The sequence below is a fragment of the Gymnodraco acuticeps genome, unplaced genomic scaffold (genome assembly GCF_902827175.1).
Source record: "Gymnodraco acuticeps unplaced genomic scaffold, fGymAcu1.1, whole genome shotgun sequence".
NCBI classification, from domain to species: domain Eukaryota; kingdom Metazoa; phylum Chordata; class Actinopteri; order Perciformes; family Bathydraconidae; genus Gymnodraco; species Gymnodraco acuticeps.
In genome coordinates, this window is record NW_022990558.1 from 559,378 (window position 1) to 575,406 (window position 16,029).

At 39.3% G+C, this 16,029-nt stretch overlaps 2 protein-coding genes across 3 annotated transcripts in view; one reads left to right on the forward strand and one right to left on the reverse strand.

The window, feature by feature from the left end:
- LOC117553483 (C-C chemokine receptor type 7-like) overlaps nt 1-9,236 on the reverse strand; it is a 27,869-nt gene extending 18,633 nt beyond the window's left edge. The window contains exon 1 of the mRNA XM_034227426.1: nt 8,892-9,236. Within this exon, the coding sequence (XP_034083317.1) occupies nt 8,892-8,910 (19 nt within the window). The 5' untranslated portion in view covers nt 8,911-9,236. The remainder of the gene's footprint in view (nt 1-8,891) is intronic.
- Nucleotides 3,604-10,956, forward strand: LOC117553484 (receptor activity-modifying protein 3-like). Of its 2 annotated transcripts, none has more exons than XM_034227428.1 (5): nt 3,604-3,874; nt 4,118-4,210; nt 6,050-6,157; nt 7,094-7,241; nt 10,374-10,956. In XM_034227428.1, exons 1-5 carry the CDS (start codon nt 3,838-3,840, stop codon nt 10,624-10,626), a joined length of 639 nt encoding a protein of 212 aa, XP_034083319.1. In that variant the 5' UTR covers nt 3,604-3,837; the 3' UTR covers nt 10,627-10,956. The 2 variants fall into 2 exon arrangements, with proteins under 2 accessions (XP_034083319.1, XP_034083318.1); XM_034227427.1 differs by having other exon boundaries at nt 3,672-3,874; nt 6,047-6,157.
- Nucleotides 10,957-16,029: the final 5,073 nt, after the last annotated feature.

The following is a 16,029-nucleotide window of genomic DNA, read 5'->3' on the forward strand; positions in this document are numbered from 1 at the left end:
ATTGCTTTTTTAAAGCCTATGTAAAGAAATAAAACACTTTTTCCATTTAACAGAAGGAGAAATTCTCCAATGTATGCCAATGTACGTTCATAAAAAAAAAGAAGTAAACTTGGGATTCAAAATCAAGCCATCAGTTTGAAAAAATAACTCACAAATATATTACATTTCAAAACATATGTAGGGGTTTTTCTATTATTAAATGTCATATTTTACATTTGAGTCAGAACGTCCTTTTATAACATTTTTCAAGTCTTACCATATTTGTATTTTCTCAGTATGACACAGGTATTTGCAGGGGAAGAACGGGTAGTGGTTTTATTTGATGTTGAACAAGTAACAGGCAGTTTGATAAGTGTTAAGATGTTATGAGTCATTCTGTCTGCTGCAGTCTCTCTAGTCCAGAGAAGGAACTGGTACTAAGAGGAACTTTGGTGAGTGGATTTATTCAGAGAGCAGGGCTCAACAATAAGGAATGCCAGGTTAAGCTGGAACCAAGTGGTTAAAAAATAATAATATTACATGTAAATGGACTCATTGAGCACTTTATCCAGTGTTTACAACTTCTCAAGTGCTTCATTTTTGGCCATGCCATTGGGAGCAATCGGGGTTAAGCATATAGCCCAAGGATACATCGACATGTGGACTGCAGGGGCCACAAACTTCTGATTGAAAAACGACCATATACAGCCAGTAGCCCCAAGATATTGACGCTCTGATTGATTGGCTGCCCATATAGAAGCATGTTTGTCCTAAAAACACATAGATATATAAAAATGCAAAACTGATGAGCAAGTTAATGGAAAAACTGTGTAAATATGAAACACAAATTGTGCTTACATTTATAAAATCTGTAAAAACAGTAGTCAGGTGTCATGATATTATTTTTTGGTTGATCAACATCCTTGACTTGCTTTTCTGACTTCCAAAAATGTCCCTAAATGTCTTTCAACATGGGTGGCATAGCTCCAAGGCTCCGAGCTGAGGTAAAGACAGAAGCCATGACAAAAAGCTCTGACTTCCTGCTCATTAAAAACCACAAAACACAGGAAGTTGTTGTTTTAGACTCGTGTGTTAAAGGCAAATGCATACTTCAGTGTTTAGATTTATCACATTTTCTTCAAAATAAAAGAAACCAACATGGTTTAAAAACAGAAAACGTGCTGGTATTTTGTGTCTGTATTATTATTGCTGCACTTTGTCCTCATTCAAACAGCTTTCTATGAGCCCACTGAGGTATTGCTAATGTGTTTTAGGAGGTTTGTTTTACTGTATGTCGCAGCAGCTTCCTGATTCCAGGCATGTTTCTACCCAGGCCGCCTTCCCTGCTGCTAAATGCAGGAGGAAATCCCTTAAGAGTGTTTTCACTGACTATCTGCACAAGAGCAGGAAACAGGGACGTGCTGCCTCCTTTTACCCACAATACCACCAACAGCAGGTCAGTCCCACACTTATATCACTGTATTATCATGAGTTAATGACCAACAGGAGTTTGTGAGCACATACCAACACATACTTAACTGATAAATATGGGCTTGCAGTTTGTCTTATGTCATTCAAGTCAACCTAACCTTATTTGGACAAATCAGACTTAAAATAAATGAGTCTGCCTCTTTGAATTTCTCTTCCCTGACAGTGTGTATTCCTCCTAAAGACCGTTCTGATATCATTTTAGTTGCGTTTAAAGCTCAGTGTGTTCCTTAAATAACTGTTCTACTGATTATAATATCTTTTTAAAAATGTTTGGCCAACAATAGAGCACTGTGACACAGGAACATATCCGTTTTATACAGATAATACTTGGCAGGAATAACTAATTGTTGGGTAGGGACTGCACACAGGATTTGCTGACAATAAGAAAGATTAAGTCTTCTTTCCCCCTTGCAACATTCCTGATATGAGATTGATTGTATTGGTATTTCCCTTTGAAAACAAAGTTCTAGATAAGCCAGAAAAAAACCCGTTTCATGTTATGACAAATTGAGCAGCTCGGTAAATGAGCCCCAACAACATCTGATAATACATCAGTCACTTGACTGCAGAAAAAAGACACTTAGGGATCAAATGGATGACTTTTCCAATTAATCTTAAATCTTTAAAGCTGTATTACTCGTTTTTTTAACAACTGGAAAATATGACTGAGACATTACAATGGTTTCGCTATAAGATATGAACCCACAGAAAACTGTAATCTGACTTTTGAGTTCCCCTCAGCTCTTCGAGCGGATTAATAGTATATCTTTCTGCTTATCGTTTAAGATAAAAAATGTTAGAGAATATCTGGTGGAGAAGCTTAAGAGACAGATATTTCCCCCAGGAGGAGACCAAAACAGAGCAGAAAGTACCGGTTATATACAGTGTTTCCATTAGCCAGTATTTACCAGACAAATAAAAGTCAATCTTTAAGGCTGCGCTCAGAGTAAAAAGAACAAAAGGTTTCAGTTACTCCCTGTGCAAAGACAGAACCTACATCCCCACAAAGAACGATGGAGGATGAGTTAACGACAGGAACTAACTGTGGCCTAACGTCAATACTAGTTAGTTTGGTGAAAAGTTGTACTATATCGAACTGGCGGTACTTTGTGAATATTACCTGTCTATCGTCTCTACATGGTCACACTGATGATCGGACGTTTACTGACTTTCCTGTTGTGCTAATTCTGGCTGGAGAGAGTTTATTAATAGCGGTCGCATATCCTTTAAAAACTAGCCATTAATGTGCGCGTCGTAGGTGCCCTTCGGTTATGAAGGCTTTAACATTTGTCAAAAATAATTTCGATAAATTAGAAATCTACATTATTATGTAATTCTTTAAAAAGCCTTTTTATCAATTGTTTTCAAGCTCAATAATAAACACAGATCATATTTAGCCAGAATATTTCCCATCAGTCGGTTCAATTGAAATCTTACCGTACATATATTACAGTATATATATATCGGACACAACTCAAATTGAACATGAATGTGTCTGCTGGATGTATAAAGTTAACTTTTTCCTAAAATGTTAGCCAACTACAGAAATACATATTATGTCATGTTTTTCCTGCTACATGTGCTGCCCTCAAGTGGCAAGAAAAAAAAATGAATGCATGTTTAATTGACAGTATTTCCTGAGCCGATAAATAATATCTGTGAATAATTTGATACTCTAGTAATCTATCAGTAGTATAACTCTATAAAATGTATCTAAAAACTTTGTTCAATTTAATAGTCACATCTTATTTATGATGTGTAAAACATTTTTATTTTATTATCTTTTCTTTTTAATGACTGATTTTAAATGCCATTTTCTTAATGTCTTTCGTTTTTTGTAAAGCACTTTGAATTGCCTTGTGTTGAAAGGTGCTATATAAATAAACTTGCCTTGCCTTGCCTAAAGAGTCATACAGTAGCAGTCTGAGCTTTGGAAATATTATATTGACTTAAAATGAAGGTGCTGGCATTATTTGGCAGCTGTCAGTAAAAGTAAATCTGCAATGCTGTGAAAAAATGATAAGTCCTAAAAATAAAATAAAAGTTATAAGTAATACCAGATATTATGTAAGCACAGTCAGTTTGTATTGATTCCTCCTCTTACCCCTCCACAGGATACCTTACATTCATGATGAGGACATTATCTCCCTTTCATCACTTCTTTCACTGCTATCATTCTATCTGTTCATCAGGGGAGAATAAATAAACCCACCCATGCACATGCACAACAAACCCAGACAGCAGTGCTAAGATAAAGAGGGATGGGCTTCCTCAACCCACTCAGCTCTCAGACCTCGAGCTTCAGTAATGGCAGCTCAGGTCACCGACTGACCCTGAAGTCACTGCTGATCCCCTGACCGCTGCACCATGATCCTGTACCTGCTTATTCCTGTTCTTATCCTCAGTACGTATACAACTTTTATTTTACTCAATGGTTTAAGCTTGATGATGTTTTATTTCTTAGTATTTCCTGTTTTATCGGGTTTCCAAATGTCCATTGTTTTCCCCGTGTGGGATAGATAAAGGAAGAAGGTGGTGCGGTGGGGGGTTAGTTTTGGCGAAGAAAAGGCTGGTACGAGTCCTTTTTTTAAATGGGTTGTAATTGTTTGTGTGATGTTAAATTGCTTCATTTAATCCGTTTCTACAGATAATGTGGAATCACAAACAGCCAACATGACAGAGGAAGAGAAGAGCAGAGATTTGAGGAACCAAACATTCAATGAGTTCAAAACCAACAACAGTAAGGCTGACCTTTTGTTTTCATTTTCTGTGCATGAGCAGAGCTGCAATTACTGACTTTCTTCATTTTCAGTGTCGGTTTTTGTCAATTGGTATGTAAGATGTCAGATAGTTTAATATTTCCATTACATCAGATTTCTCATTATGTTTGCACAATAATTAGAAAGCTTAAAATATTCTTTATTAAAGACTGAGAAAAACTATCACATTTTTACTTCTGAAACCAGAACAGAAGCTAAAACTAGTGAAATGTACGCGATTTGTGTCAAATGTTCAGTGCAGGCCCGGTTCCAGAACAAAATGACTCAGGGTGCATCTGAGATTAGAGAGGGTGCAGTGGTAAAGTGCTATTTTTTATAAGTGGGGAGTGGACCTAACACCCTCTAGGGGGGTCCTCACCTCCTCTAGGAGGGTCCTCACTTCCTCTAGGGGGGTCCAGGCGCATGCTCCCCCGGGAAGATTTTTTTTTAAATATTGAAGTTAAAAGCATCAATCTGGTGCACTTTGAGAGCAACATTAAGAGATCTATGGATCTATGTGCTCTTTGCTTGATTCATGCCTTCCCAGTCACTTATCACATAGCCTATAAGAGCATGGCGCCAGTTGTAGTAGCCAGTTGTGATGAAGGCATCTGACTTACTTGAACCGAAATGTCTACATGCATAGCAGAAGATGGCATCTTTTTTACATGAATATTCCAGCCAATCTCTGTTTTGAAACCATGAGCTGCAAAATGAGCGCCTTACCCCACTGTACAGGCGAGTTGGGTACTTTTTTAAATATACCTGGGCAGGTTCTGTTTTACTGAGGTCCTCTGGCACTTGCTGGCCGCTGAGGGGTGGCGGTGTTTGGGGCAACGAAGACGGCTGCGGCTGCTCCGCCTCCGTGGGCGAGGCGGGCAAAGCCGGCGAGTGTCCACGACAGTGGCCGCGGGTAACGTAATGTCCCCATGATCTGAACTGTTATTACCTGCAGTAGATGCAGTGTTACTGCTGGCGATAAGGGCTGGTTGTTTTAACCATTTTCTGATGTCCATCACTGACTGCTGTGTAAGCACCTTGCAGATGATGAACGTGCAGCGGCACAGGTCACGCACACCCTGACATAATAACATTACTTACCGTTTAAATTGACCAAATAAATGCAGCAGACAATGTTATTTAACCACAATTTATTTTATTTCAACTATATTCTTCTTATTATTATATATGTCGTTTTTTCACTTTTCATTTTTCAAATGAGGGTGCATAACGACTCAACTGAGGGTGCCATGCACCCCCGTAGAACCGGGCCTGGTTCAATGATTCATCAATTATAAAAATTGCAAGTAATTGTCTGAAAATCAATAACTAAGTGTTATGTCGAAACCATTACCAAAATGGAGTTAAATATACCACAAAGAAAAGCAGGAAGTCCTGATATTTGCAAAAGCCAATAGAACAAAACTGATTGGTTGATCACGTTTCCCTCTAATTGTATGATTAGCTCTTCATTTGTGATTCACACATGCAATTTTGCCGTGTTAATAAGATGATTACATTACATTGCATTTAGCTGACGCTTTTATCCAAAGCGACTTACAATAAGTGCGTTCGACCAACAAAATACAAACTTGAAGAAAACAGAATCATATAAGTACACCAGATTTCATAGAGCAAAAACATTTCAAGTGCTACTCAACTGGCTTTAGGTAAGCCAGTCCTTTATTAGTATATAAGTGCTTTGTTAATAATAGTTCTATTGCTCGAAGTGGATGTTGTCATTGTGTGGATTGGATATAATTCATTCACCAAATATTAAGCTTATTGCTCAAATAAAAACAATACTTTTTTGCCAGCAGGTACAATGGAAACAGGCAACTCGACATCCAGTTTGAACAGAGAAGAGAAGACTCTGATTGAGGATGAACTGGAACACAACCAAACATCTGGTATCACAGAGGATGATGGTGAGTTTTTCTACTCATTCTGTGCGAAGAAAGGAAACCCCTCAGTCCTTATCAGTTCCTTAAAATTCCTTACTTAATGGTGGGTTCACACCAAAGGTATGGCACCAATAGGAGGATGACATTCATTTCAAACTTTTATTTACATGTTTACATTTTCTGACTGGTGTGCGTTCAGAAAGGCAAAACTCAAACGATACAAAATGTTTTAATCTTTTAGGGGCTGGGTAGATAGCTTGGTAGCTTGCTTAATCCACAGTGCTTCCATTCTGCACTGGTTACTGAAGATAAAAAGCAGGCTAGTAAACAGTGGCAGCGGTTGGAGAATACGGAGCTGCTCCCCACTCTGACCCTCAAACTAATCACCTGTGGCAGAGCGATCACGGAGCCAGCTATTACGGAATCAATTGTGGTCTGATAAAACCTTAATTCATCATATTCAGGTTAAGCAAACACTTGAATTGGCAACTTTTTCACCTGTCACCAAAACAGGAAAAGAAAACACCTCAACCAAATAAATTACACATAAATGGACGCTTTGAGTTATTGGTTCAAATGGATTTTGGCTTTACCGCAGAAACACAACGCAATTTAAAAACAGCACTAAGAGTGCTAATGCCCCAGGGTTTGTTTGAATTGGACGAAAAAAAGACTATTGTGGATGCAAGTAAATACATTTGAAAACGATGTGATCAGGAATGTATCACTTTCAGGTAGTGTACTGGTCTACTGAATAAGCTTATGACATGAAAAGTATGAAATGGGAGTCAATTCAAAGTAGCTGTACTGTATACTAAGCCGCTTGACACAGTAAATCCACTTTCATACATCTAATTTAGCAAAACTCTCAGTTTGTGCATTATGATAATAGCCTTAATTGTATTTTTCTGTTGCTTTTGGTTCATGCATGTCTCAAATATATATTTTTATTTATTGCAGAGAGATTTCAGGACCAAGAAATGTGGTACCCACACAGACATTGCAATGTGTCCGAGCTGGAAAAGTTGATTCACGTATGTGGGGACGTTTTTCACATGAAAATGTCAATCAGCACAGAAGACAGATGTGTGCTTGACAATATAATCAGGTAAGGAATACCAAATATCTACAGGGTAACATTTGTTCTTGATGGCTTGACTTTTACACAAGCTTCTTTTGTTTTCTGATGAATACACACAATACCGGAAAGATCAGTACATTATTAGATTGTGAATGTTGATAAATGTGTTTATCCAGGATGCAAACGTATATTAGTTGTCCATTGTCTAGTGAAACTACCCAATTTTCCAGAATAAGAAAGATTGCCATAGGGTTTTTTTCTCTGCTAGCCTCAGGTGCCAAGTGATCCCTGCAAGATCACTTGATTAATGCATCTGTACATTTACTACAGCAAATATGGACTAAAAAGTTAAATATTTCAAACAAAATGTAGTGGGGTGGTGTGATACATGTTCTGGGGGGGGGGGCAGACTTTGGACCCCCCCGGAATAGGCGGAACTAACGATATTTGCCATTCTAGTCGGACCCATTAGAGCAGGGGTCTCCAACACGTTGATCACGAGCTACCAGTAGCTCGCAAGCCCTCAATAACCCCCACTTTACAAATATGTTTTGTTTGTTTTTTAACGCAAGCCGTCATCGCCACAGAGGAGCAGACAGCCTCTGTGAGCGAGCACACCTTTATCTATTTAATATAGTTGTAAACAATTAAGTAAGAAATCATTCCAATGTATACTGTAGGACAGAACAAAAACAGTTTAAAAGAAACTGATTTGTAAAATATGCATAAATAAAAAGAAAGAATGCTAACTATAGGTAACATAAGATAAGAATAAACTAGTTTAAATGATTTGTTATTGGTTGTGATCATATTCTAAAGATGTTTGGATTATTCAAAAGTATACAGCTCCCTTTCATCTGAGTGTTGAGAGCTGTATCCATAAATTCATTTTGTGCTCAAAGTGCAACAGATTGATAAATTTCACTTCAACATTAAAAAAAACAACTTCCCGGGGGTGCATGCCCCCTGAATCCCCCGAGAGGATGTGAGGTCCACCCCCAAATAAAGCAGGTTCAAATAATTAAATTGCATACAATTTATTTTAGTAAACACTGAAAACGGGTCCCACAGACCCAAACAGCATACAAAGGTTAAAGGGAGGCATATAATAATGTGTAATGAAACAAATACCAATAACTATATTGCATTGTTTTCTTATGCGCAATTACTTCATACAGCCTTTGTCTTTTTCGTCCTCCATTTATTGTGCCCCCCTCAGTAAATAACTGGCCCCAGCCTGGCCCCCCCAGTCAAATTGGTCTAGAACCGCCACTGGTGTGATACAAAAGCATACTCATAGCTGTACTTAATCACAATACAGTTTGTTGAGTAAACGCATGAAGAGTCAACAGTGCTCAGCACAGTGAATGTTTATAATATTAATGAATTAATAATCTCTCACATGCAGCTAACGTTAGCAGATCATCTGCACATCAACAGGTCACAAACAGACTCACTAACATTTCTAAAATGTCAGCTCTCTCCCACAAACAGCAGTGTCCAAGCAAACAAGATATAGTTAATAATAATACAACCTCCAAAACCAAAAAAGGACACAGCAAGGGATAACATAAATGACACACAGACACAGCCATACACTGTGTAAATACATACAAAAATAACTTACTTTCAGGACAGACATCAGGCAGAAACAGACAAAGAAAGTAGTTCACTCACGTTCGACGCCGAAGTCCATTTTTCCTTTCACCCATGACGACAAATTGGATATTATCCATGACACAGTTGATAATTATACACCGCTACACTTATTGTTCGTTTGTTAACATAGTCCATCCTCCTGCCCTCTATCTTTCCTAGCTAGCTGACGTTAGCTATTATAAGCAACACTGTGCCACTAGCTAACTCTCCAGTTGTTTCAAAAAACGTTGTGCTTTTCACTTTCCCTTGTTAGTTTACAGGAATAAAGTACGGTACTGTACTTAAGTAATGGTTAACAATGGACTGTTGTTATTTTTTCCCACTAAAATGTACTTAACCTCAGTTGAGGGACGTGAATGCACTACCCTTTTTGGCCACACACACTGACGTTTAACAGCCGCTAAAAAAAACAGGAGGCGCTGTTTCACTAACTTGAGGAAATGTAATTAAAAATGTTTAAGAGATTAAAATAGGGCTGCAGAATAATAATAATAATAATAATAATAATAATAATAAAACTAATTATGCTTAATATGCACTACAATTAGGACATAAATAAAAAAAAATAATAATTACATTAAATAAATACTCCTTAACAAATGCACTTTTTAATTATTTTTATTAAAAAGGAAATACATATTTTTAAATATTACATTACACTTTTCTTCAATATGAAGCAATTGGCTTGAGACTGAGAGCAGCAGAATAGAGAATTCCGAAAGAATTTAGACTATTTGTTTGTTCTACTCCTATCACAAGATTAGCTGACAATATAGAAAAACACCAGCCTTATCCTTTAACAACAGTGCGCCATGAACAGCAATGGGGCACTGGGAAATATCCATCATCAGGACTGGGCCCAGTACACGGCTGCAGCATGAGTTAGTGCCTCCCTCTGCAGAGTTAATGCATAAATCTGAGTAAATGGTCTATTCCTTTTTCCCACCCTTTTGCACAGACTCAATCATTCTGTTTATTTTCAAACAGGAAATAGTTTGACCACAACAGTTTAGTTTCAAGTCGCAGATAGATGTGACACACTTTTCGAGTGCTTCATGTTCCAACATGAGAGTTTCATTTCAAAAGTGCTGTAGGTAGTTTATCAAAATCACTATCTTCTTATAAAATTAGACATTGTTAGACTTCAAGTGAGTATTTTACCTAAATGTGCGTATATTCTAACCCACTTCTTATGAAATTGGATCACTTAAAAATATAATGTTAACTATTTCTCTTCATTATAAAAAGCCCTCTAAGCTTTTAACAGCTGCTTTTCTTTTTGGCTTCATACGTCTTTGATTATAATCAGTTAATTGTTTCTGTCCTTTCTTGTTTGTTTATTTAATGAAATATATGTAAATATAATAAAATAAACTGTTGCTAAAATACCAAAACCAACTCCAATTGTTGTAGTTTTAAATTTCTATCACACAAAATGTATCATCTGTGTGTGGTTGTGGTTGTTCATCATTAATACATTGGTTTATGTTTCTTCTTCAGACCATACAACGACCTGACGACATGCTTGGAGGAAATGGTATATTCCATGAACTGTAATTACCCAAACCCAACCGTCCAAGAGCTTTTCCTCACCATCCACACTATGTATTTCAACAACTGCTCCATTAGAGCAGTTGAGATTCCATTAGAGGATGCACCTCAGGGCGTTATGATCGCCCTCACTCTCATCCCTGTGAGCCTCATCCCCGTACTGGTTTATCTGGTGGTGTTCAAAAGCAAAGTCCAAGAGTAAGTCATGTTAGATCCTCATAGTGTCTGTGCCTATTGGCTTTTATCAGAACTTATGTATGGTCCTTCTGTCTGTTGGGTCTCGGTGGGTTTTTATATCAAATATTTTAATTGGGCTATTGGCTGGAATAGTGTGTCATTGTCCTTATGGTTTAAACCATGTTCATGTCTTTTTTGTGTGCTTACATTATTGTGTTTATTTTTATTCTATTGCTAACAACCTGTCAGGGACTGCAGATGAAAATGTGCCTTTTTGGCTAAATCAGGCACATTTACATGATGGACTAATATGCTAAGGTTAATTATCTTATATAAATAAATACAAATCATGCTATGATGAGCCTCAACACAGTACATGTTATCATCTTGAGAATATGTGTATTTTGTATGATGCAGTCTGGTAGGATATTATAGGTTAAGTTAGGCAGGTTTGGCCTGATAATAATAGAATAAACTATTGTTTAAAAGTGACTAAGCTGAATCCTTAAGATTTCACACGCTTAAGAACTGTGAATCACACCTTTAACCACATACAGACAGGTTTAATACTTGCTGTACTGTATTCCATCTGAATCCCCTTGCATAGTTTTGAACAGAGCCTACATTCTATTATTGTTTTTATTAATCTATTTTTCAAAAATACTACATTTCTGTGTATATTCTAGGATATACTGTATATTATCTCAAGAATCATTGAAGATCAAAATACATTTCACAAAATATGTCAGCCTGATTTCTTTTGCAGAAATATTCAAGCGTTCAAGAGAAAAAATAAACTGCCCACATGGATCATTAAAGTGCATACACAAACAAAACACTGTGGCATCTTTGACATTTCTAAGAAAAGTGTTTTTTATCTGCTTTGGTTCCCAAAAAAGTAGTAGTAGTAGTACAGTGTGGGCTTTTCGGTGAGGGACAGCTTGATTTACAGATTGTGACAGCAGTACTCATGAGCAACTCCTTTTTCTTAGAGGGTAGATAAAATCGATGCATGTTCTGTAATCTACTGCAAAGCCCCTGTGATTTTGATGCTTCTTGATAGGATGTAAAAGATGCTGAAGATTAGAAGACGGGGGAAGAATTAGCACAGAGTCTCACTTACACCAGCAAGGCCTGTCCTCTGTATGCACTGGAATTAATGGTCACACACACACACACACACACACACACACACACACACACACACACACACACACACACACACACACACACACACACACACACACACACACACACACACACACACACACACACACACACACACACACACACACACACACACACACACACACACACACACACACACACACACACAGTTTCCTTCTTCACACCTGCACCACCCAACACCACGCCACAGTCAAGCCCTCCACTTTCTAGTCAGCCTAGCAGGATTTCCAATAAAACATGTTAACACATCATCTCTCATAAAGGGTAAATGCACTGATCCTCATATATTTGATGACTGCAAGGATTTATATCATTGTTAAATTAACAGTTCACCACAAACTCATATAAACATATTTTCCTCTTCTGTTGTCTTGCTATTTATTAATGAAGATGACTTTGTGTTTGAGATATTGACCATTGAAATGTCTACCTTGTCTTAAAAATAATGAAACTAGATAGCATTTAGCTTGTGTTGCTCAAAGCGCCATACTTACAAAAACACAACAGCATATGTTTTTCCAGAAATCCTGACCTCTTTCCTTTAGATAATCCACACAACTTGTGTTGTGGAGAAAAACACCACTCTCAGTTTTGTATAGGAACATTAATTGAGTCATTCTTGGCTAAATTCTAGCTTTGAGATTATCGTGAGTAACCATGAGGTTTCTGGAAAGAGACATTGCTGTTTAGCTTTGAAATGCAAACGTTCTACTATGTATTGTTAAATAGAGAAGAGACCGCGGCTGTTAAAACATGATGGTCTGTGTTTCCTTTCTCACGCATTTCAGTGGCATCGTGTTTGTTTAGAGCAGGTCTCTGCAGGGATGATTCTCCCAGCAGAGAAAGAGCATTGTCTCTCTTATCTCACACCCCCTGTTGTTACTAGATGACCTGCTGGCATCAGCATGTTTGGCATTTAACTGTATCACAAATCACAATATCAAATATTCAAAATGATAAAATAAAAATAAATAATAATAAAAATCAAATAAAAATAACCGACACCTCGGTTGACGGACTGGTAGCCCAGTACAACACTGCTCTTTCCCTGAGTCTCGACTCACTTGCCCCCCTCATTACCCGCACTGTCTCCTTCACCCACTCAGCCCCCTGGTTCACCACCAGTCTCCGTGCCATGAAAGCCTCTGGCCGCCAACTGGAGCGGCTCCACAAAAAATCTGGCCTCACCGTCCATCTGGAGGCGTATAGAGAGCATGTCAAATCTTACAAGGACGCCCTCTCAAAAGCTAAGGCACACTACTACTCCTCACTCATCGGAAACCAGCAACACCACCCCCGTATGCTCTTCTCCACCATAAACCGCCTACTCCGCCCAATTGACCCCCCCAACCCAGCAGACGCCCCCGAGCTTTGCACCAGGTTCCTTGACTTCTTTGAGGACAAAGTCAACTCCATCCACCAGGAACTCCAGGCTTCTGCCCCATCCCATCCACATGCCACACCACCTCCAGTCACTGTTCGCTCAACTCAACACCTGCCTCAATGTTGTCTCTCCTCCTTTGCACCAGTGGATGCCACACAGGTTACCAAACTTGTCTCAAAAGCTAAGGCTACAACCTGCTCCCTCGACCCCATGCCCTCTGCCCTGGTCAAAACTTGCCTACCCATCCTCTGCTCCACCATTGTTAAAATTATCAACTCCTCCCTGGAATCAGGCAAGGTTCCCGCCGTCCTCAAGATAGCAGGCCCTTATTAAAATAACCAATGACCTCCTCATAGCCGCCGATTCAGGCCTCGTCAGCATCCTTATCCTCCTGGACATCTCCGCCGCATTCGACACAGTCTCCCACACTATCCTACTCAACCGCCTATCCGTCTACCTTGGCCTCTCTGGTACAGCCCTCTCCTGGTTCCATTCCTACCTCTCCAACAGGCAACAGTTTGTGACCATCGGAAAATCCAGCTCTCCCCCAGCCCCTGTCAACCAAGGTGTGCCGCAAGGTTCAGTGCTCGGCCCCCTTCTATTCAACATCTACATGCTCCCCCTCGGTGAAATCATCCGCCGACATGGTCTCAACTTCCACTCCTATGCCGACGACACCCAACTCTACATCAGTACCAATCCATCATCCCAGCTACCCCCACTGTCACTTGTCAACTGCCTCCGCGACATCCAAGCCTGGATGTCAAAAAATCTACTTAAACTCAACAATAACAAAACAGAGCTCATGGTTGTGGCCCCAAAAACACTGCTCCGGAAGGTTGGAGATCTGCTCCTCACCATCGATGGCGGCTCCATCCACCCTTCCCCTGAGGTTCGCAGCCTGGGCGTCACTCTGGACTCCAGCCTCACCTTCAACTCCCACATCAGATCTACTGTCAAAACTGCTTTCTTTCACCTACGAAACATCTCCAGACTCCGGCCCTCTCTCCCCGACCCCGTTGCAGAAACATTAATTCATACCTTCATCTCTACTCGTCTGGACTACTGCAATGGAGTTCTGTTCGGTGTCACCAGCAAAGCCCTGGACAGGCTCCAGTACGTCCAGAACTCTGCAGCCAGGCTCCTCACCCACACTAAGCCCTGGCAACACATCACCCCTACCCTCATCCACCTTCACTGGCTCCCGGTCAAGTCACGCATCCAGTACAAACTCCTCCTGCTAACTTACAAATCTCTCCACTCCCTAGCCCCTCCATACATCTCTGACCTCCTTCAGCCCTACACCCCCTCTCGTCACCTGCGGTCCTCTGACAAAGGGCTGCTCTCCATCCAGCGCTCCAAGCTGAAAACATTTGGCAACAGAGCCTTCAGTGTCGCAGCCCCCACCCTCTGGAATTCTCTCCCCTGTGCAATCAGGAATGCAGACACTCTGGACACCTTCAAAAAACACCTCAAACACCATCTGTTCACTCAGGCCTTTGGCCTCAACTAATATACAGTACTCAGCAACCTGTTCCTGTTTCTGTTTTCTTCAGCCTATGTATCTTTATTATTACTTTTTGTTTTGTTACTTCCCATTGTAAAGCGTCCTTGGGTTTCGTGAAAGGTGCTATATAAATTGAAATTATTATTATTATTATTATTAAATATAATACAATTTCCACATTTTTGGAACGTGGTTTTTGAAGAGATCAAATACACCCAGTGCTTGATTCTTTTTTGCAAGGTAAATATCTTTCCAATGAGGTTCCTCAGATATGCATACAATAAGGCCACAAGTACTAGGCACCTCAATGTTACATCCATATGTGATATTTGAACATCTCACTTCAAACCCATGGGAGTTAATGTTCTTCCGGTTTCAGTCTCCAACCCCCCCCCAGATTCTGTCAGAAAAAGCACAAGATCATTAGTGAGGTTCAACACTGATGTTGGTGATAAGGTCCACACCAAACCGGGAAAACAATGTCTGTACGGAGCAGGCTTATGGACATTATCATGAAACAGGAAAGTGACACACAGGATATGTTAAAAACATTCTCTTGTCTGAAACCTTCTAGGCGTTCAAAATGAAAAAGTTGTCTTTATATGACCCCACTGCATACACCAAACTATGTTGGTTTCTTTTACATTACATGTCATTTTTTAGTCGCTTTTATTCAAAGCGACTAAAATACATTCAATACTGTGGACAATCCCCACAGGAGCAATTTGGGGTGAAGTGTCTTGCCCAGGGACACAACGAGATGCTGACTGCAGTGGGACTCAAACTTGCTATCCCCTGATTCGAAGTCCAGCACACTACCCACTGAGTCACTGCCTCCTCCTTGCTGTACTTGAATCACTTTGAGGGATCTGAAAAGACAAAAAAAGGTCAAATCATTCTTAAGTGCACATAAAAACTAAGATTTTAGATATGAACTGACATTTAGGATTTCTTATCCCAACTTGTGGCCAATTATGGAGGTATCAAGTATTATGGTATGCTAAGATTAAGATTTCACTTCATTGCAATCAAGAGGTCAAAACCATGTGAACGAAAAAGGCAAAAGAATATGTGAAGAGTCACTTTAAAAACTGCAAAAAGATATATTGCCACCTACTGGTTGACATTAGGTCAAATAAAATGATTTAATGAGTCATGTATTAACATTTTATTTTTTTAGAACTTGATTTATACATTTATCAAAACACCTCAAGGACACGCTTAGGCCTACATGTAAGAAACTATTTGTTGCTTAAAAGCCACACAATGAGACACAGTGGGGCCTTTCACTGACCATTGTTAGGTGAAAGATAAGGTGACATCAAACAGAATGGGCCATTAATACAGTC